The 22,723-nt window shown below is 38.5% G+C and overlaps 1 protein-coding gene across 1 annotated transcript; it reads left to right on the top strand.

The window, feature by feature from the left end:
• Positions 1-7,487: 7,487 nt before the first annotated feature.
• On the top strand, positions 7,488-9,821 carry LOC145045154 (uncharacterized). The gene is made up of 6 exons (XM_078993495.1): positions 7,488-7,793; positions 8,335-8,546; positions 8,680-8,974; positions 9,067-9,152; positions 9,368-9,459; positions 9,586-9,821. Exons 1-6 carry the CDS (start codon positions 7,488-7,490, stop codon positions 9,819-9,821), a joined length of 1,227 nt encoding a protein of 408 aa, XP_078849621.1.
• The last annotated feature ends 12,902 nt before the right edge of the window (positions 9,822-22,723 follow it).

Below are 22,723 nucleotides of genomic sequence, written 5' to 3' on the forward strand. Positions count from 1 at the left end.
AGGGAAGAAGAGAAACAACCCTTCTAAGGGCACCCAGGGTAAGACCCTTGAAGGCTCCTCTTCAAGCAAGACCAAGAAAGGTTTTTTCACTCCTTCTGCTAACCCTAATGAGGCTGAATGCTTCTATTGCCATGAAAAGTCACACTAGAAGCGAAACTGCCCAAAGTACCAGCAAGATTTGAAGGATGGGAAAGTAAAACCCAACCATGCAAGTATATACACTATATTGTCTAATAACTCACCTCATTATAAGTATTGGGTCCTTGATACAGGTTGTTGTATTCACATATGTTGTGATTTGCAGAGACTAAGAAGAAGTGAGAATGCGGAGCAGGGAAAGATAAACTTGATCATGGGAAACATGAAAGCTTCACCTGTCACCAAGATAGGAGTTTATTCCTTTGTGCTAAATGGTGGGTTTACATTACATTTGAATAAATGTTATTTTTCACCAGAAATGGCAAGAAATGTTATTTCCTTTCATGCATTATATAAACAAGATTTTACCTTTTATTTTGATAATAATAATGGTAGTATTGATGCTTTCTATAACAATGTTCTTTATTTTAAAGCATTACCTTGTGATGGTGTGTATGAAACTGTATCTGTTGTAAATAATCTAGGAAATAATGTATTGTGTATTGACTCTTCCACTAGCTTAGATAAAGTATCCTTATGGCATTGTCATCTTGGACATGTAAGCAAGAAACGCATAGGCCAAATCCAAAAGTATGGAGTCTTGGAGTCATTTGACCTAAAGTCAGATGATAGTTGTGAATCTTTTTTGCTTGGTAAAATGACAAAGTCACCTTTTACTAGCACTTGTGCTAGGGGTGAAGGTTTTTTGGACCTCATACACACAGATGTGTGTGGACCCTTCAGAACTGCCACAAGAGATGCTAATCGCTTCTATGTGACTCTTACTGATGATTTTATTGTAACATCCATAAATTCTACACCAAATTTAAACTTTTTTGATCATAATAAAAATCAAATAGTATTTTTTACAAAATGTTTTCAAATCAATATCCATCAGAGTGTCCCAAAATCATAACGTAAGGATGAGGAGCAGTACGGTCACGCCTTCGCCTTGCCATGATCTCTTGAAGTACCTGAAACAATAAACTGAAATTGTAAGCCCAAGGGCCTAGTGAGCTACCCCCAAAATACCAATACCAGACTAACAATGCCATATCAGTAACAATCTATCAATCAATCAAATGCATACTGGCCATCAGCCTGACTCGACCGCCCTACTGGGCCTAGAGTGTATCTGAATCTATCTCGAGCCTTCAACATGACTAGTTCACCTCGTGGGCCTGCAATCTCCCCGGACCGCTCATAGGGTATGTTGGCCTTCAGCACAAAGCAGGACCACCTCAACCCAACCACAAGCAAATAACCATGTTTTCATAACTATCATATACTGACATATAAAAACATCAAACATATCTATCATACTGATCATCAATCATAGAATTCTCTTGTAACTAGAGTACCGACCTAGCATGTCACTAACATACTAATCCATACGGATCATAACAGCATAACATACTGTCTACCCTGATTTCGATCTAACAGATCATAACCACATGTAGCATACCATAACATCAACAACTAAAGGTCTGACCTTGGTGCCGTAGACCCCATCGATATAGTGAGGATAACTCACCTTGCAAATGCCGACTCGGAAGATACACTCCAACTCTCGGATCACCCGACACACGTTCCACCACCTATGATCATAGTACAATATACACATAAGTCCTTAGCCTTATAAGGTACTCCATAACCCACCAGTCAACCCCTTGTCAAAGTCAAAATCCTCAGTCAAAGTCAACAATCCATGTTCACCCCCAATTCGCCGAGTACCCTCGGCTACTCGCCGAGTTCCTTTAAGTACAATCCACCTCGCCGAGTCATCGGGGTGATGCGTCGAGTTCCTTTGATTCTCGTTCAAAATTTAAGTCCACCTGTCAAGTTCCTACCTTGCAACTCGACAGATATACACGCATACATATTCTAGAGAAAACTCATCCAACTCGCCAAGTTGTTCTTCAACTTGTCGAGTCTTATGGTAATCTTCATCGGAATCACTGAGTTGTTCATCTAACTCATCAAGTTCACGACCATATTCATGTGACTCGCTGAGTCAACCTTGTGACTCGTCGAGTCCATTCAGTCCTTTTTCCATACAGATTTGCTTTGAGCCATGCAACGGCTCCAAATCATAGATCCAAGCTTCTAGGGCATTCTTATCACGTAAAGTTGCAAACTTTACGTGCATGCATGGCTTTAAAGGATCTTAATGCCCATTTTAATTCCTTAATGGAACTTCATGCTCAAGAGGGACCTTAATCATGACCAAAATTGAAACTTTATGCTTCTAGAATCCAAGGAGGGTCCATATCTGAAGTTACAACCTCAGATCTAGCCCATAGCTCATCTTTCCAACTTAATATCTCACCAAAACCGTAGAACTCAACCAATAGAAGAGATTCACAAGAAAAAGGCGATGTGGTTACCTCCAGAAGTTGATAACTAAGATAGGAGTTGATTCCTACACTCTACTTGCTCAAAACTCCTTCTCCTACAAGCCTTCTCCCCCCCCCCCCCCCCCCGACCCCCCAAAGATCCTCTTTTCAAGCTTCAAACACACATTGGGCACACACACACGTATTAGGGTTTTAAGGGGATCTCAAGGACTCCAAAGAGGAAAAAGGAGGTTGAGGCTCCTTTAAATAGAGGTGAAAACCCCAAGATTTAGGGTTTCATCTTCCAACTCCTACTCGCCGAGTCCCAATATGGACTCGTCGAGTAGGTTACTTAACACGCGATCCAACCCCGCTGCTACTCGACGAGCAGGTCAACCAACTCGCCGAGTAAAGCTTAACCCAATAAATCTTATTTAAACAATACATGAGAATCAGGGTGTTACACTTAGTAGATATGGATATGTCTACTTAATCAAGCATAAGTCAGAAACCTTTGAGAAATTCAAAGAGTTTAAGAAAGAAGTGGAGAATCAGTTGGGTAGGAACATTATGATGCTTCGATCCGATCGTGGTGGTGACTATCTTAGTACTGAGTTCCTTGACTATCTTATGGAATGTGGGATTGTCTCACAATTGAAACCTCATTGCATTTTTCTTTGCATAATGTTGCTGGATTTGGGATTATTGTTGGACGGAGGATTGGGCGCACCACCATGGTAGCCAACCATGGTGGCTACCGTTTCAGCCATGTCTTGCCGCCACCATCCACTGTAGGAGGTAGCTGTGGGTGTGTTTATGGTTTGATGTAGAGCTTAAGTGCTGATTTTGGAAATTTTGAGGTGGAATGAGTGCTTATATGGCCGAAAAACCCCCACCACCACCGTGAGGTGGTGGCTGCCGCCGTAAGCTGCCACCAACCACCAACGCCCGAGGTGGCAGTGTATAGTGCTCATTCTAATGGAACCCTATTGGGCCAAAACACTTAATATTGGGCTGATCTAGTTCGTTAGTTAGCTAGAAACCCTAATTAGGGTTTAGAGAAAAACCCTAATTGTGAGTTCCTTAGTTTGGGCCTATTGGGACCCGTGTTTGGACCAGTGGACTGAAGTTATAACTCATGAAAATTATGTTGTATGATGGCTTAGTGGAATAATAGACTTAATGGGTTGAGTGAGAAAACTTAACCCTAATTTTCATAACATGTGAAAACCCTAATTTTGTTTGGGCCTTGAATTGGGCCCTTTATTGGGCCTTGGTGACTGGGCTACTAATGGGGCATCCAAGAACAATCATGTGGACTAGGATATTTAGATAGGATTTAGGGTAAGGCCCATATGAGGTTTGGGCCCAATTTGGAAAATTGAGCCATTGTTGGGCCATTAGTGGACTCTTATGGAACCATTTGGTATTGGGCCCATTGGGCTTCAGTTATTTCTGGACCGGATTGGTGGACCATATTTGCACCTAATGTGTGAATGTTTGGTCTTAGATTCTAATTGGGTTAATTATGGGTTTGGCTTAGTGTTAGAAGTCAGAGTACAACAACAGCATTTATAGGATCTTTTCGCCATCCGAAGTGAGTCTTCTCACTACTTATTTGTGTTGTAATTTGTGTGTGATCGGAGGGTCTTATTCTTGTTGATGAACAATGTGTCTTATTTGCACTATTTATCGGAGGGTCTTAGTATATTATTGACCAGAGGGTCTCAGTACATATAGACCGGAGGGTCTTAGTACACTATCGACCGGAGGGTCTTATTTGTTTATTATGTGTTACATGTTATCGTGCATACTATCTTTTTGACTTATGTTGTTATGGTAATATGTGTATATATTGATCTTATGTGCTTATTAGAGTACTACGATACCCTACATTATGTCTATGTGAATTATGTTGTGTATTTATTATGAGCTTATAGAGTTTGGACAAGAGGGTCCACAGAGTTAGGACCGGAGGGTCCACAGAGTTAGGATCGGAGGGTCCATTAGAGTTGTGGGACTGGAGGGTCCCACTGAGACACATTGACCGGAGGGTCTTATAGAGTTATAGCCTCTAGTGGCTAATGTGTATTTGTGGTATTTTAGGGAACTCACTAAGCTTCGTGCTTACCGTGTTATGTGTTATGTGTTTCAGGTACTTCTCAGGATCACGGGAAGGCGTCGGCTTGATTGTACACACGAGATGGAGTTGTGTTCGAGGATCCTGGATTTTATTTAAATAATTATGAACACGCGTTTTTGATAATTGATATATTGAGATTTTGTTATATGTGTTGATGATATTTATGTGATTTAAAAAAAATTATATGAAAATTTATGTCGTTACATCAGAGCTTGTGGAGCTCCAGACTATCATGGGGCTCAGAGCCCCATTGCTAGCTGTAGGTAGTTAGCTGATGTCGCCAACGCCTTTCGTACGAGCCGATGTCTCGAGGGGGAAAAGGTCCGGCTTGCTTCTTGTCTTATGAAGGACATGGAACGTGACTGGTGGGAGGATGTCGGATATACCATTAGAGACGATGCTGCTCTTGATGTGTTGACTTGGAGTGACTTTTTTGCTAGGTTTAGGGTCGAGTTTGCACCTGTGATTGAGGTGCAACAGCTTGTTGATATTTGGTGAAATGGAGCAGAGTGTGGAGGGAGATTTGGAAGACTAACAAAGTTCAAGAGAATGATCAGGATTGTTGGAGGTTATCAAAGAGAGTTGGATTGAAGACTAATGTCATTGGATCTTACTTTGAAGATTGTATAAAAGAAACTTGAGCTTGATGGACTGGAATAATTTTTGAATGATTTTTAGGTTATGAACTCTTGGGCTTATATTTATGTGTTTTGGGCTCCTTAGTATCTACACTGGGACCATTTGGATCAGTCAACAAAGTCAAAAGCAAGAGGAAAAAATTTGACCAAAGAGTAGGGGGACAACAAACTTTTCTTTATCAGCACATCTCATAAGGTCGCGTGAGATTTTGCTTTGCACCTCATGCGGCCGCGTGGCTCCTGCAAGGGCAATTCCAGGCTTTCAACTTTTATGGCTATTTGAGGATAGTTGGTGGGGCACTTTTAGGACAACTTTTGGATCCGATTTTTGGGGTATATTTGCTGTAATTTGGAGAGAAAGGGGGAAAGAAACTCTAGGAAGAACACACTTTTGCTCTCATGAAGAACTTGAAGATTGAAGATTTTCATCTTTCCATCTTATTTCATATTTGGTATTTCCAACTTTCTTCTTGTTCTTATGAGTTTAGACATGCTATGCTAAACTATCTTGGGTTGATTTGGATGTAATTTTATGAATGATTTGGTTATTTTGAAGAACTCCATGAACTTGTGTTGAATATATATGATTATATTTTCTATGAAAACTTCCTTCGTGTTTATATATCTCTCTAGTCATGAATATTGATATGTGAAAGTTGTTTTTGTTGGTTAAATTCTTGGCTAAGTAATGGGTTTTCAATTTGACAAGCAACAATTAGTTTAAATGTTTGTTTTCATTTAATTTAGACTAAGAAAATACTTTATCCATAATGGTAATGAAAGCAACGAATTATTCTTTGGATTAATTTAGTGACTCTTAAATCCTAATACTAATTGATTTTCACAAAATTACATGCTTCATTAGTTTTGTGACTTTGATTTAGGAAATGTGCATTGAGCTTCTTCAGCCATTTTAGTATAAGAAAAGATTTGAGGCAAGTTGCTTATAAATTGTTATATCCAAATTAGATTGTAAACACTTTTATTGCACCTTAGTATTCTCATGATTAAATAACCAAATGTTCAAGTGATGGAAGTCCAAAGTCAACCATCTTTCTTTTATTGATTTTACATCAAACCTTGCTTTTGTTGACTTCTATTTTTGATTCTTGGAATAATTCTAGCTTTCTTTTAAATATCTTTAAATTCCAAAAACATTTAAACCTCCATTTTTACTTTTATTTTTGCACTACTAGAAAAAAGGCCTTTTACGACGCGCAAAATACGACGCTCATTGATCTATGTTACGCAAAGGAGAGTGACATTAGAAAAATGTCATCTCTTCAAAAAAATTAAGGATAGAAGACACGCATTATTGCGCGCCCTTAAATTAGTGTCTAAAAAAACACGGAGGGCACCTATAATAAAATGTGCGTCGTCTAAGGATGTCGCATTATAATTTTTAATGGAACGCGCATTCCATCCTTTAACAGTAGGGGGAAATGAAATTCTGAAAAAATTAAAAATCCCGCCTTCCTATTTTTTCTCCTTTCCCTCTTGCCCAAATTATGGACGCCCCTTCCTTCCCCCTCCCGACATTGACTGTTGCCTACTTCTTCCCTCACTTCTACCTACTGGAACCACCATATCTCCCATTCGATGTTGAAATTGTTAGAAAAAGCCCTAATTATACTCTCAAGTCTAGATACAGAAAAAATAGAAGATGGTGAAGAAGTAGCAGTAGAGGAAGTGGAGGATGAACAGTCGAAAATGGAAGGAATGGCATCAATAGCGTTGTTACTAGATGGGTCAATCTCGGGTCATTTTGTTCAGCTTCCCGAGTCCGTTTATTACCAGATGGGTCAATCTCGTCTTTTCATCTCGACTTCATATCTCTCTGTAAAGCAACCGACGACCCCCACACCACCATCTGCAAACCCTAAGTCGTCGTCTAAGGATATCCGCTCTTCCTCCTTCCCATTTGACTAATTCTTCGTCAGCTCTTGTTGAATTTCTCACACAATCGTTGCTTTTGTTTGATTTCGTTTGATTTTGTCAAATTGCAGGGTTTTTCTGAATCCGTCAACTCCTTCTTTAATCGGTTGATTTTCATCTTGTTTTAACGATTCGTTTACATAAAGTTTTGTTCTTTTTTTTTTGTTAATTTATCTTTAATAGAAAAATGAATCAAAATCAAACTCATTGACTTTTAAATTTGTCTACAAATCGTAGCTTTCATGACCGATTTTATTGGTGAGATCGAAGGATTTGTAACTTAGGGTTTTAGTGAAGATGTTGGGCGCTGGATTGCAGCATGGACGTAGTAGTGGTGGAGAGGATAGGTTTTACATGCCGGCGAAAGCGAGAAGGATTCGTGAGCATCAAGAGAACCTCCGTAGAGCTCAAAGTAACGTTACTCCGACCCAATCTACGACATCTTCTGTTAGGGAGGAGCCGGAGAATCAACTCATGCAGCCATCAAATCCGGAGCCGTTGGAATCCTCAGTGGTGGCGGTGCCGGCAACATCATCGTTGTGTAATCTTGAACAGTTTTTGGAAACTGTTACGCCTTCTGTTCCTGTTCAACATCTCTCCAAGGTCTGTACCGATATTAATCTTTTATATTGAAATGAGTTGCATTAATTCAAATTAGTCGTCTCAGTTTATACTTGTATTGCTAATTCGTTATATCATTGAGTAAAGTAACTTATAGGAACATTTGGTTTATTCAATTTGAGTATGCGATAGTCAATTAATCAGATTTTTGATTTATAGTTTAGTAGTATAATTTACTTTACATTTTAGTTGTGGTTTTCTCTTTCTCCATTGGCACTACTCCGAAATACATGTTTGAAAGCAAATGAAGTCAGCTTGAATTATTATTCAGTGACCCCTGAGGGTGGCCTTTCAGTTTTTATGAGTGAACAGAGTTTGCCTTTGATGTTATATTTCTATTGTTTAATCAAGGATTCCATATTTTGACAATCAAAATATATGTGTTTCTGCTAAAGCACACCATCTTCCAAAAAGAATTAGAGTACAATAAAATGGTTAATGTTCAGTAATCATGTATAAACAGGGGTATTGTAGTTGTGTATTTGATCCAAAAAATGATTTTACTTGAACTTTATGGCAGCAGAGAACTATGAGAGGATGGAGGACAAGTGATGTGGAATATCAACCATACTTTGTTCTTGGTGATTTGTGGGAATCTTTCAAGGAGTGGAGTGCTTATGGTGCTGGAGTTCCTTTAATATTGAATGAAGCTAATTGTGTGATCCAATATTATGTGCCTTATTTATCTGGAATTCAAATATATGTAGACCCTTTGAAGTCTTCAATAAATTCCAGGTACTGGAACAGTAAATATCTTCCTTTCTTCCTCTTTCTTGTTTAGGGTTATGTCAGGCTCCTTTTCAACTAGTAGCATCTATTATGCTTCTTTATGAAATTTAAATAATCTAGTTATTCTGTTGCTTTACAGGCAACTAACTGAGGATATTGATGATAACTCATTTACGGATTCAAGTAGTGATGGGAGCAGTGATTATGAACAGGAAAAGGGTTCTTTACATTATCTAAGGGAGAAGAGTAATAATCATCACCCAAAGAATGAAATTCTTCACCGAATAGATCATTTGTCAATGAATGATGAGAACAATGTAGTTCAAGAAGACTTTTCTAGTGATGATAGTGATTCTGCCACCACTCAAAGTTGCTTGATATTTGAGTACATGGAACATAGTCATCCTTTGGGCAGAGAACCTTTGTGTGATAAGGTTAGCTTTAAAAAAAACAAAGAAAGTGGGTTTTATTCTTTATTTATAAATCTTTGGATAATTAGTTTAGTTCTGTTTTCTTGTTGCAACAGATACTTGATCTTGTACAACGTTTCCCTGAATTGAAAAGTCTAAGAAGTTGTGACTTGCTGCCATCTAGTTGGCTTTCTGTCGCTTGGTATGATTGCTAATAAGTACTAGAGTTTGGGAAGGAATGGAATGATTCATTCCATTGCTACAGACCAACCAAATATGATCACAACTCATTCCATTCCTTTGTGATTCCATTCCATTCCATCCAATCAAACAGATTCTTAATATGGTCTTTGCTACTTGCTCTTTCTCACATAATATGCTACTACTAAATGGCCCTTTTTTGATGCTTTTTATCAGGTACCCAATATACAGAATTCCCATGGGGCCCACCTTGAAAGATCTTGATGCTTGTTTTCTAACTTTTCATTCCCTTCACACTCCTACTACAGGTCATTCATATATATCATATAAATCTCCCTGGATTTTTCAGGCTGAGAAACAACCTTTTTTTGTAGTTATAAAATTTACGAGTTGCATTACTAATTTATTGTTATTGTTATTTATTTTTGTTTCAGGCAATGAATGTGAGCATCCACCTGTTGTAAGGCATTTCAGTGGGACGGGTGTGGTCTCATTACCAGCATTTGGCCTTGCTTCATACAAATTCAAGGCACCACTGTGGGTCCCCAATGAATTGAAAAGACTAGAATGCCCTGATGGACTATTCACTATTATATATGTGTTTGTTACTTACATAGAAGTACTAGTGTTGAAAAGACTAGAATGCCCTTATCATGTGATGTGTCAATAAACTGATGGATTACACAGAAGCAGGTCTCCTCCACGTAGGAGTAGGTCACCTTCTAGAAGCTGATTCCAGAAGCCCTTTGCAGCGTTCTGATTCCAATGTAAGTTTTTTTTACCTGTGGAATCATTGATTCCGAGTGTTGATATTTTTTTATTGATTACTTTTTATCTTATCTTTTATATATTATTAATTATTATTAACCCTTGGTTGTGGTATAATATGTAGGGTTTACCTGGACCAATGGGGTTGATGAGTACTAGTCATTTGGAACAAGAAGCTGCAGTACTTGCTTTGTCAACTTTGATGACCATAGCTCCTGCACAAGTTTATGCAGAATTTAAAAAGGTGATTTTTTTTATTTATGAACTTTCAAAGCAACTTTTATTGTTTTACATCTCTTGAATTTTAGTGCATTAGGTCGTATAATATGTTGAAATGTTGAACGTTTTATGATGAGATTGTTTAATTCAAATAAGGGAAGTAGAATAAAGGATAAATTAATTCATAATGTCTATGAAACCCCTTATACCCTTCTCTTGAACGGTGAAATAAATTATAGAGGCGAGATAGAACAAAGGAGTATGGGGTGGCTGAATTATTCCATTTGGATCCTCATTACACAATAAGTTTATGTTTGAAACATATAAAAGTGTGTCTAGCTTTGTATGATCTAGTTGCAGCAAAAGATAAATTATTCAATTTTTTCAGCATCTGTTGTGTCCACATGATACTAAGGAATACAATTCTGTAATTGACTTGGGCATAAACATGTTATTTTGATCAAGAGAAAAAGAAAAATAGCCTAGATAATTAGAAACTTATAAGTAAGTTGGTTGGTGTTATGTGAAAGTGAAAGGGGTAAGTGAAATTTGAGAGTGATTTGTGTTTTTTTTAGTTACATTGCATTGGACTCAATTCCAGCTTGGAAATGGTGGTTTTTTTGGTGCTGGTTATATTCAGGTAAAAGATTTCCCATCTCTTATATTAATGTTTGGTTTTAATGTTTGGCTTATTACATTACTTTTGTCTCCTTTGTTGTATTGATGAGGCTTGAGCATGCTGGGCTGTTAATGTTCCTATTTGTTTTCATTTATGCAGGTAACAATCTTGTTGAAAGGACTTATGAATCAGATATTAATGGTACCGAGTTTAACACTCGAATCCATACGATTAGATGTTAATGGTAACAAGTTTAACACATGTGTCTTTGTTATACATACAAATTAAATGCAATGGATTGTATTTTTTGTATATGGTATTTTATTTTATATTATGCAATGGATTGTATTTTTTGTATATGGTATTTTATTTCTATTATGAGAGATTAAATGCAAATTTAATTTATAAATTAATAAATATATAAATATATATTTTTTTTTTTAAAAAAATTAAAATTACGATACGCAAAAATGTGTGTCGTCTTCATTTATGACATGGTCTTTCTTGACTGGTACTTCCTTGATACGCATTGCATGTCATAAACACGCGCGTCGTAAGGTTACGACACGCAAATGTGTGTCGTCTTCCTTTATGACAGGGCCTTTCTTGATACGCATTGCGTGTCATAACCGCGCGTCGTAAATGCGCGTCATAAATGCGCGTCGTAAATGCGTGTCGTCTATAGACGACGCGCAAAAGCGCGTCATCTCTCTTTATGACAGGGCCTTCCTTCACGCGCATTTGCGCGTCGTCTGAGCATTTTACGACGCGCAATGAGCGTCGTAAAAGGCCTTTTTTCTAGTAGTGTTGTTTCATAAGTGCTTGAACAAAGAGACTTTCATAGCGTTATAAAATCGAACCAATCTCAGTAGATACAATCCCTTTGCCATTATACGTTATTTTTATATACAATATTAAAGGTATTTATTTTGTTGGCATCGACAACCACCAGGTATGATAACTATCGTCGTACCACCACTCTGCTAAGGATAACCGCTTATATACCACTTATGGTGTAAGTGGCCTTTTGAGCTACTCATTAATCATTAATTTGGGGTGAAATAACATAATGATGTTAGATTCCCCTTCAATAAGAGGTCTAAATATTTTGTATTTCCCGGAACAAATTATCAAGCAAGTGCCACTGCCTTCCTTTATGCACCTTCTTTGAGTTATGTTGCTTTACTGGCATGAGTTGCGATCAAGTCTTGTTCGCGCACTTCTGGAACTTGTCCGTCAACACTAGGTTAGTAGATGGCTCTTTCCTCAGACATGACTATGCTCACCATATTTCAATATAATGGGAGATATCTCCTATGATGTCTTTGCAAATTCGAAGTAGTCTTGTCTTTTGTGTGGCTTTCTTTATAGGGATCCTGCCAGCACGATACTCTGTTTCCAGCAAGTCTACGAAGGTCCGATAACTTGAAAAGGGATGTTGTACATATCAATGTTCTTGACAGTACTACTTAGGGTTCTCAGTACAACTTCATTTGGACTGTGTTCCAAATTCAGTGCTCAGTTAGCTCAAAAGCCTTATTTTCAACAAGAGTTGATCTAGTACTTTGGGGCAGTAAGTCAAAGTGGTACCAGGTCAGTCCATAAGTATCTATTTCCACTAAATATGCGGTAAAGCTCGCTCATATGCTAAACATAGGGTCAATCATGAACCTCTTAGATTTTTTTAGAAAGAATAAAAAAATTATCGTTAAGGTCCCATAGATAGAACATGTTATAATGTACAAAACGTAAGACCTATGTAAGGGAGCCAGTCCTACTCATAAAGGTAAAGGACCAAGCACTAGATCATTGAAAACAAAAAGAAAGATTGACTTTTATATAACTTATTTAAGAACGAGCCATCGTAATTGCTCGCCATCAGAATAAGCTTTCAAGGCATATGCCAAGTCAGCAAGTAAGTAAGTAGGAGCACCCATTTAAAAACTACAACTTTGGATATTTGTAATCACAAAATAAATAAAAATAAATAAGACTCGAGATAAACGAATAAAAGCACACAAAGTGTAGTTGCACTTTAAAAACAAATAAGCGTATAGAAGTACACAAAGCATACTAAAACATTTACATTTGAAACTTAGAGGTAATTGATCCAAAACGTAAAAACCCAGAAGCTATATGAGTCCTAAAATTACAACAGGAGCACAATTAAGATAAACTAAAAAGAACTAATGAATATCTTTTTGAAAATTTTACCCTAAAATGTGAACCTAAAGCTAAATGCAAGTAATTTATTAACGCTCTCGAGGACATCTACGGTCAACTGGAGGGCACCCGAGATCTCTTATAGGTCGTCTTTTGATTGCAATTTGTTGTTGGGTTTATTCAAGAACTATCAACAATTTTGACGAGTTCATTTGATGTTCTCTTTTTTATATATTGTGAAATTCTTTTATCTTTATATTCAACATGCAAGAAATTTAATTGTAAATTGACGGTTCTTGTTGTAGGTTGTTGCTATTCGAGCAACATTGGAGGAAATATTAAGAGTCATTCCTCGTGCATGTGATAGATATAAGGTATGTTTGGTTTACTAATGATGTTATCTCATTTTTTTATTTTAATGAAGTATTGATATCAAGTTCAGTCACCCACTTGAGGAATAACATATAGATGCAATAGAAAAAGTTCTTCCAATAATACATGCTTGAAGAGGCCTTTAGATCAATCGAAATATCAAACAATGACTATAAGCAAGAACAGGAGAGATTCACGAAGAAAAACTTTCACTAAGAAAGATAATCTCACAAAGAGATTATCGTGTGCACAAAGCGACGATTAGGGTTTGTGAAAGACCTCTCTATTCACAAACCTATACAAAACAATATATACTGCTATTCTAGACGATCCCTACAATTCAGGGATACGCCAGCTAATAAAACAAGATAACTAAGGAAACAGGATAAATACAATATTAGTTACAACGTGCTGAATAGACAACTATTACAAACTGAACTGCCGACGTGCTGGTGCTGACGCTGAGACATATGCTGACGCTGAGTTTGTTTCAAACATTATCATATTCCAAGGCTTAACCTTACAATCTCCCACAATATGATGATGCTCAAAACAAACTAAATTAAGACACCCCTGGAAAGGAATTCTTCATACTCAGCTTCAGCTTCAACTTTAACGGGCCAGTAAGGACTGTCCAGCAACTCCTATCTTCTGTTCAGCAACTCCATGGCGATAAGAATGTGAAACTCTCCGGATAAATCTTGATGACTCATGCACATTTGCCTTAAGCCAACAAGGTGAGTGGTTGGAGCTTTTGGGATCTCAGTAGTGCGCTGAAAGCACATCCTCCCGTTTTTGTCAAGGTAGTACATTCCGTGTTCAGGAGCTGAGATGAATTGATGCTGAACCGGATCAACACCAAGAGGAAGAGAATTATTAATCACACCAGTACCAAAGTCTAGAACCAATACGTCTTCGCCATCAACATGAAACTTGGTCTTTCGAGATCTAGGAACTGACGACCTTTGGCCTGGATGCTGAGGTCGTTCTTTAGGAACAAGATCCAGATGCTGAACCTTTTTGATCAGCAGATGAAGAGCATAGGTCAGTTCGGAAGAATGAGCTGAGGTTTGCTTGGATGCTAGATAGAGCAGTTCCATCCATTCCAAATACCCATATCTGATCAGCTCATCCCTTTTTACAACTTCAGTATAAGAGTGCTGAGAACCTTGACGAGTGATCAGCAACGTAAGGATTTTCTCGCTTCGAGGTTTAGAAGCCTTGACCTTGATGATCTTGTCTCCACACATTCGACGATCAAAAACATCTTCAAATCTCTTTCAATCAATCCGGTCAAGAACACTGTCAGCCTTAGGTTTACTAGAGCTAGTAGGAGGTTGAGAAGACTGAGCCTTGGACTGAAACTCCAGGAACTTCTGCATCTGAGCTTCAAACGATCCCTTGGCCTGAAGTTTGTGCTGAATAAGAGATTCATCAGCTTGAGCAATATTCTTTAGAAGCTGAGCTTGATTAGCTTCATCAAGAATTTGCTTGACTTGGTCAGGAGACATGTTCCATTCAGAGGCAAGATTTGAAATACTGACAATGGACTTGGGTTTCTTCACAGACGAAGAATTATTAGTTTGAGAATGATCCAAGTCAGTATCTGTTGCCTTCCGCTTTCGAGACAACGGATGGGATTCTTCACTTGCAACGTCCGAATCCTCTCCTTGGACCGGAATGATCGGATCAGCAACAGGATTGGTTAAAATAGGATGCGATTCTTCAAGGTCATCTGAGCTTTCTTGCTGAACTGGAATGAGAGTATCAATAAAGTTCATGTCAAGAATTTGACATTCATCATCAGCTTCATCATGCTCTTCATCATGCTCACTGTCTTCCACATACTTTTCAGTAGGTGCTGGACTATTACGCCCTGCAAAATCAGAGTCACGAATGACAGGTTCTGTGTTTGGTTCACCATCAGCATGAGTGCTTGGTTCATCATCAGCATGATCATTTGGTTCACCATTAGCATGATCATCAGCGTCAGCATCATCTGTTGGGTTTTGAGCATTCTAACACTTCCTAAGTGTACATGCAACCCTAATAACCTTGGATCTATGTTTTTCTAATTATCATGCAAAGTTGAATTCCAAGGCTATATTCCTATATAGCATACATGGGGAACAATTTTAACTTGAATGATAAATAGAATAACTTACCTTGTTGTTGCTTGTGTTCCTTGGAACCTTGTGAGCCTAGCACCCCAAGTGTGATGCCTCAAATGCTTCACACGACACCAAATGCTCTTGAAAAAACTTATGAGAGAACACACACTTCTTGAAATCGGCCAAGCCCTCTTGTTTCCTTAGTGTAGCCGATTTTGGTGGAGAATATGATTCTTATATAGTGTTGACACATCTAGGGTTACACCATGTAAACCCTAATGTGTCATGACTCTTCATTTCCATGACCCATGGGTTTGTAACTCCCATGGAGCATCCATGGAGCATCCTATGGGTAGAACCCAACTTGATAATCCATGGAGCCTCTTAGCCCACTATACAAGATATGGATGATTTACATAATCAACCCATATATTTAATTAGTTCTCTTTTGACCACTTAATTAATTCTAAATTAATTATTGATCAAACTAATCAAATAATATTATTAATATATTAGAACTTATAATATATTAATAATCTCCAAGTGTTATTTCTCTCATTTAGTCTATCCAGTTGCATGGTGCCATGCAACCCAAATGGACCATGCCGGGTCGGGTCAAGTACATACCAGAAATAGTTATGGACTTAGACACCTTATCCAACAGTCTCCCACTTGGATAAGTCTAATAACTATTACTGCAAGTATGACTTCAGGAACCGATCAGCAATCGTAGCTCTTTTTTAAGGTTTCTCGGAACTGAGAAGATGATGGTACGCCATTTAAGATAAGTGATCATATAATCCTCTGTTCTAGATATCAGTCGGACAAATACATGGAACAATGTTTTACTTATTGTCCAACAGTTTGTTTCCCGATTTCCGATTTGTTTGACAAAGAACTTAATTGAACACATCAACTTAGTTCTGACCGGGCCTGGTACAAGGGTCAAAACAAAATCATCGAGGGGCCCAGATACCAGCTTCTAATCCAAGAAGGAACAGATAAACTTCGACTCATATGTTTGTTCTACCACTCATTGAATTACACACAAGAGCACGATTTATAACATCGAGTTACCAATGCGTTTTCGTACAATCAATGCATAACCAACTTGTAAGTAACAAATCATATCTCTAGGTTTGAAGACTTATACGATATTACCGTCTCACGATCACTCGAGATAGAATTCCATGAAGTGATTCCAGTGAGCGTGGGTTGAGTCCAATGCTCAGAACTTATGAGCACTCATGATTGTTGTAGCCTTGTCCAAGACCTCTACAACCAAACATGACAGTCTTGATTCATACCTACTTCCGACATATGACTGACTGTGGAGATTTGAATAATATGTTATACCAAACAAAAATTATTCTGGAAGTCAAAACATGCAAAAGAAATATAGTAAACGATCGACAAGAGATAGTAACACTTTACTCATAAATAAAACATTTTTTATTCATCATCAAATGTCAATTACACTTTACAAATTTCGAGGTTATCTAACTACTAAATCTAATATCATCCTTCAGCCCTATGCTTCGAGCATGCTGGAGATGCTTAACCCGAGTCATTCCCTTTGTGAGGGGATCTGCCGAATTCTCATCTGATGATACCCTCTTTGCCACGAGGAGTCCTTCTTCGATCCGATGTCTGATGAAATGGTATTTTCTGTCGATGTGTCTGGATCTCTCGTGATCCCTTGGTTCCTTGGCTAAGGCAACAGCACTTTCACTATCACAGAAAATTTCCATTGGCTCTTTAATAGCTGGTACAACTCCAAGGTCTCCAATGAAGTTCTTCAGCCATATCGCCTACTTTGCCGCCTCGCTAGCTGCAATATACTCTGATTCACAAGTAGAATCTGCCACTGTCTCTTGCTTGGAACTCTTCCAAGAAACTGCTCCTCCATTTAGGGTAAAGACCCAGCCTGACTGAGAACGGAAATTATCCCTATCAGTCTGGAAGCTAGCATCACTATACCCTACTACTCTCAAGTCATCACTCCCACCGAGGGTAAGGACCCAGTCCTTAGTCCTACGTAGGTACTTGAGAATATTCTTTACCGCAGTCCAGTGTGCCTTGCCAGGGTTCCCCTGAAACCTGCTAACCATGCTCAAGGCAAAGGCTACATCAGGTCGAGTAAACGTCATAGCATACATGATCGAACCTACAGCCGAAACATAAGGTACTAGACTCATTTCTGCTGTCTCAGCCTCAATGCTAGGGCTTTGTGTCTTACTCAATTTGGCGTTACTCTGGATGGGCAACTCTCCCTTCTTGGAGTCCTGCATGCTGAATCTCTTCAGCACCTTATCCAAGTAGGTACTCTGACTAAGTCTAATTAGTCTTTTACTCCGATCTCTCAAGATCCTTATCCCTAAAATATAGGCAGCTTCACTAAGGTCCTTCATAGTGAAACACTTCCCAAGCCAGGACTTTACTTCCTGCAGGGTTGGAATGTCGTTTCCTATGAGTAGTATGTCATCCACATACAATACCAAAAAGATAACTATACTCCCACTAGGCTTGACATACACACAAGATTCATCTTCACTCCTAGAAAAACCAAATTCCTTGACCTTTTCATCAAACCAAAGATTCCATCTGCGAGGTTCTTGCTTTAATCCATAGATGGATTTCTCAAGCTTACACACTCTATTAGGGTACTTGCTGCTGACAAAACCTTCTGGCTGACTCATGTAAACATCTTCAGCCAACTTTCCATTAAGGAAAGCGGTTTTGACATCCATCTGCCATATTATATAGTCATGAAATGCAGCTATGGCTAACAGAACCCGAATAGACTTAATCTTGGCTACCGGAGAAAATGTCTCATCATAATCCACTCCAGGAATTTGATAGAAGCCCTTTGCAACCAGTCTAGCCTTATAAGTGTGTACTTTACCATCCATGTCGGTCTTCTTCTTGAAGACCCATTTGCACCCCACTGTCTTACGACCTGGTACATTTTCAACCAAGTTCCAAACTTGATTGTCATACATGGATTGTATCTCGCTATCCATAGCCTCTTTCCGTTTAGCAGACTCGGGGCCTGCCATGGCTTCCTCGTAGCTGTTAGGGTCATCTTGACTTACTAGTGTCTCATCACTAATAAGTGTCTCACCTTCTGCAGTAATATGGAATCCATAGTAATGCTCAGGTGCACTCCTAACTCTCGTGGAACGCCTCAGAGGTACAGATTCGTCAATTGGCTCAACAGGAGTTTCCTCCTCAAGTTGAGGGCTAGAGTTTGAAGTTCCTTCACCACTTGACTCTTGAATTTCTTCAAGATCAACTTGCCTCCCACTGTCTCCTTGGCTTATAAACTCTCTTTCTCGAAAGACTCCTCTTCTTGCTACAAAGACCACGTTGTCACTAGGTCTGTAGAAGAGGTAACCAAAGGATTGCTGTGGGTAGCCGATGAAAATACACCTCTCGCTTCGGGGTTCGAGCTTATCATGAGTCTCGCGTCTCACGAAAGCCTCGCATCCGCAAATCTTGATGTGGTCTAGTTTAGGTACTTTACCAGTCCACATCTCGTGAGGAGTTTTGGCAACTTTCTTTGTAGGGACTAGATTAAGGATATCGGCGGCAGTCTCTAAGGCATACCCCCAGAATGAGATTGGTAGCGAAGCTCGACTCATCATGGAACGAACCATGTCCAACAAGGTTCGATTACGCCTCTCAGCCACACCATTCAACTGCGGTGTCCTGGGAGGTGTCAATTATGAGACAATCCCACATTCCCTTAGATAGTCGAGGAACTCTGAACTAAGATACTCACCACCTCGATCGGATCGAAGCATCTTAATGTTCTTGCCCAATTGATTCTCGACTTCCTGTTTAAATTCCTTAAACCTCTCGAAAGTCTCTAACTTATGTTTGATTAAGTAGACATATCCATATCTACTGTAATCATCAGTAAAAGTCAAATAATAACGATTAGCATCCCTTGTTGCATGTTTGAATGGTCCACACACATCCGTGTGTATAAGGTCCAACAAGCCTTCACCCCTTACACACGAGCTTGTGAAGGGTGACTTTGTTATTTTTCCAAGTAAGCATGATTCGCAACTATCATCTGACTTTAGGTCAAACGACTCCAAGACTCCATCCTTTTGGAGTTGGCCTATGCGTTTCTTGCTTATATGTCCAAGACGACAATGCCATAATGGTGCTTTATCCAAGTTATTATTAGTAGTAGAATCAATACACAAAACATTATTTCCTAAGTTATCTACAACAGACACAGCTTCATACACACCATCACAAGGTAATGCTTTAAAATAAAGAACATTATTAAAGAAAGCATCAATAGAACCAACTTCATTATTAAACGAAAAGGTAAACCCTTGTTTGTACAAAGCATGAAAGGAAATAATATTTCTTGCCATTCCTGGCGAGTAACAACATTTATTCAAATCTAAACTAAACCCACTACTTAGCGATAAAGTATAAACTCCAATCTTGGTGACAGGTGAAGCTTTCCTATTCCCCATGATCAAGTTTATTCTTCCTTGCTCCACATCCTCACTTCTTCTTAGTCCCTGCAAGTCACAACAAATATGAATACCACAACCGGTATCAAGGACCCAAGATTTAGAATGGGGTAAGTTATTAGAAATGATAGTGTAAATACCTGCATGGTTGGGTTTGACTTTCCCGTCCTTCACATCCTGCTGGTATTTTGGGCAGTTCCGCTTCCAATGAGCCTTTTCATGGCAATAGAAGCATTCAGCCTCTTTTGGGTCAGAAGAAGGAGTAATGAAACCTTTCTTGGTTCCACTTGAAGAAGAGCCATCAAGGGTCCGAGCCTTGGTACCCTTCGAAGATCTCTTTCTCTTCCTCCCTCGACTTTTCCCGATTGCCAGAACCGGAGTTGAGTTTGGAGTAGGAGTAATAGCAACCGACTTCCCCTTAAGACCTGTTTCTGCGGTCTTGAGAAGTCCCTAAAGTTTGCTGAGGGTGACCTCTTCCTTGTTCATGTGATATGTCATGCGGAATTGATCATAGCACGATGGTAAGGAGTGCAAAATAATATCTATTGCAAGCTCCTTAGGTAAGTTCACATTAAGCTTCAGCAAATGATCCACATATCTTTGCATTTTCTGCATGTGGCTGTTGACGGATTCCCCGTCCTTCATCATGGCTGTTATCATGGAGCAGATGATCTCATACCTCTCTTGTCGTGCACTTTGATGGTATATTTCCATCAAATCTTGGTGCATTTTATAAGGGTAGAAATCTTCATAAGACTTTTGGAGTTCAGCTGTCATTGTGGCCAACATGATGCAAGCCACCTTGGTCGCATCTCTTTCATGAGTATGAAAGTCAGCGATCTCCTGGGGAGTTGCAGTGGACTCATCAATTTCCTTAAGCTCCTTGTCAAGGACATATTCTTTGTCCTCGTAGCGGGTTATCATCCTGATGTTTCTGATCCACTCATTGAAGTTGGATCCATCAAAGGTAACTTTCTCACACAAGCTCATAAGAGTAAAGGAGCCATTAGGATTCGAGCCAGAAGCAGCATTGTTTGAAGACATCTGAAAGAAGAGAACAAGTTTAGTATAGATCTATGAGAGTCCTTAATAAGACACCCAAATGTCATATTAAGGCTAGGATCCAATCATAATATAACATAGCTTAGAAGAGGTATGTCGTAGTCTAAGCTATACCATATTTGAAAGGTAGGTGAATGACGATTCACCAATTTCCACCACGAAAACCGAAACATTTAAGTATAAGGTTTTGTTCGACTCCTAGAAATTCCTAGATTCTTTGAGATTCAATGAGCTTTTTCAAAGGTATGTTTCAATCTCGGGTGTGCCCTCCAAGTTTTGTGACTGCGATACCGAGGATCACAAAACGAGGTGTGAAGTAACCATGCAAATCACTTGGTACCCTTAAAGTTTATCACTCAATCGATGTGCCGGTAAACCACACACGCTCCACCGATACTATAATAAACCTTAAGTCACCCTTTACCTCCCTTGTTAAGTCCAAGTTAGTGTGCCAGTTAACCACACACGCTCCACCAACGACTTAGACAAAGTGTAAAGTGTAATTTCATGGATTAGCACCTTATTCACATTTTCCTAAAGTAACTAAGATTGGGAATTTAATAAAACATTTAGTTACTTTATTATATTCATCATACTTTGAATGAGAGTTTATAAGTCCTTGTCTTACCCGTTCGGCTAACGACCCTCCACCAGTCAAGCAAGCGGTGGGTGAGAGTAGACACCCATTAAGTCACCATTTTATAGGCAACAACCTTATACCCACCTTATAGACCAGCTTCGTGAATGAGGCGTACTAGCGGTAAGACAACTTTGTTCTTATACATATATATATATATATATATATATATATATATATATATATATATATATATATATATATATATATATATATATATATATATATATATATATATAATTATTAAATCATCATAATATAAGTATAAGGGTTGAATTTTAACTTTTAAAATTCTAGGGGTTGGAACTAAAGTTTGAACTTAACTTTACTTGTTCCAAAACTTGAGGGCAAGTTTTGTAACTTTCAAAACTTTTCATTTCTTGTAACTTATGAGTGTAATAGAGTAATAAAATGAAGACTCTTCATTTTTCTAACTCTTGTGTTTTTTTTAATGGTTTTAATTCAAGTGTGACTCCTCGTTTTCCATAACTTGAGGACAAGTTATGGACTCCATTAAAACACATTATGATCATGAATTAATCTACCACATAGGTTACAAATAATTCCTATGATCATCTAAAACATCATAAGAACAAGAACATGAATATGAACTCATTCATAAATCAAAAATTACACTTAAAACTTTGTAATTTTGATAACTAGTTGTTGTAAATGAATTATCAAAGACATTACACCATCTAAAACAAGTTTTCAAGTACCAAAAAGTTTAGGGTAATGTTTCTAATTCATTTCCAGCAACTAAAGTCGAAATTCTGCAACTTGTCGACCCTACTCGCCGAGTGCATGAACTTACTCGCCGAGTTGGTTGAAGATACACGTGAACTCGACGAGTCCCCTTATGGACTCGACGAGTCCATTCGTAGACAGCAAGATTTTCGACTTTTTATTTTTCAACTTTTAAGCACAAATAAAAAGCAAACAAGCCTAGGCTCTGATACCACTGTTAGGTTTTGAGCAATCTAACACTTCCTAAGTGTACATGCAACCCTAATAACCTTGGATCTATGTTTGTCTAATTATCATGCAAAGTTGAATTCCAAGGCTATATTCCTATCTAGCATACATGGGGAACAATTTTAACTTGAATGATAAATAGAATAA

This window comes from Lactuca saligna, chromosome 5 (genome assembly GCF_052625555.1).
Source record: "Lactuca saligna cultivar CGN05327 chromosome 5, ASM5262555v1, whole genome shotgun sequence".
NCBI classification, from domain to species: domain Eukaryota; kingdom Viridiplantae; phylum Streptophyta; class Magnoliopsida; order Asterales; family Asteraceae; genus Lactuca; species Lactuca saligna.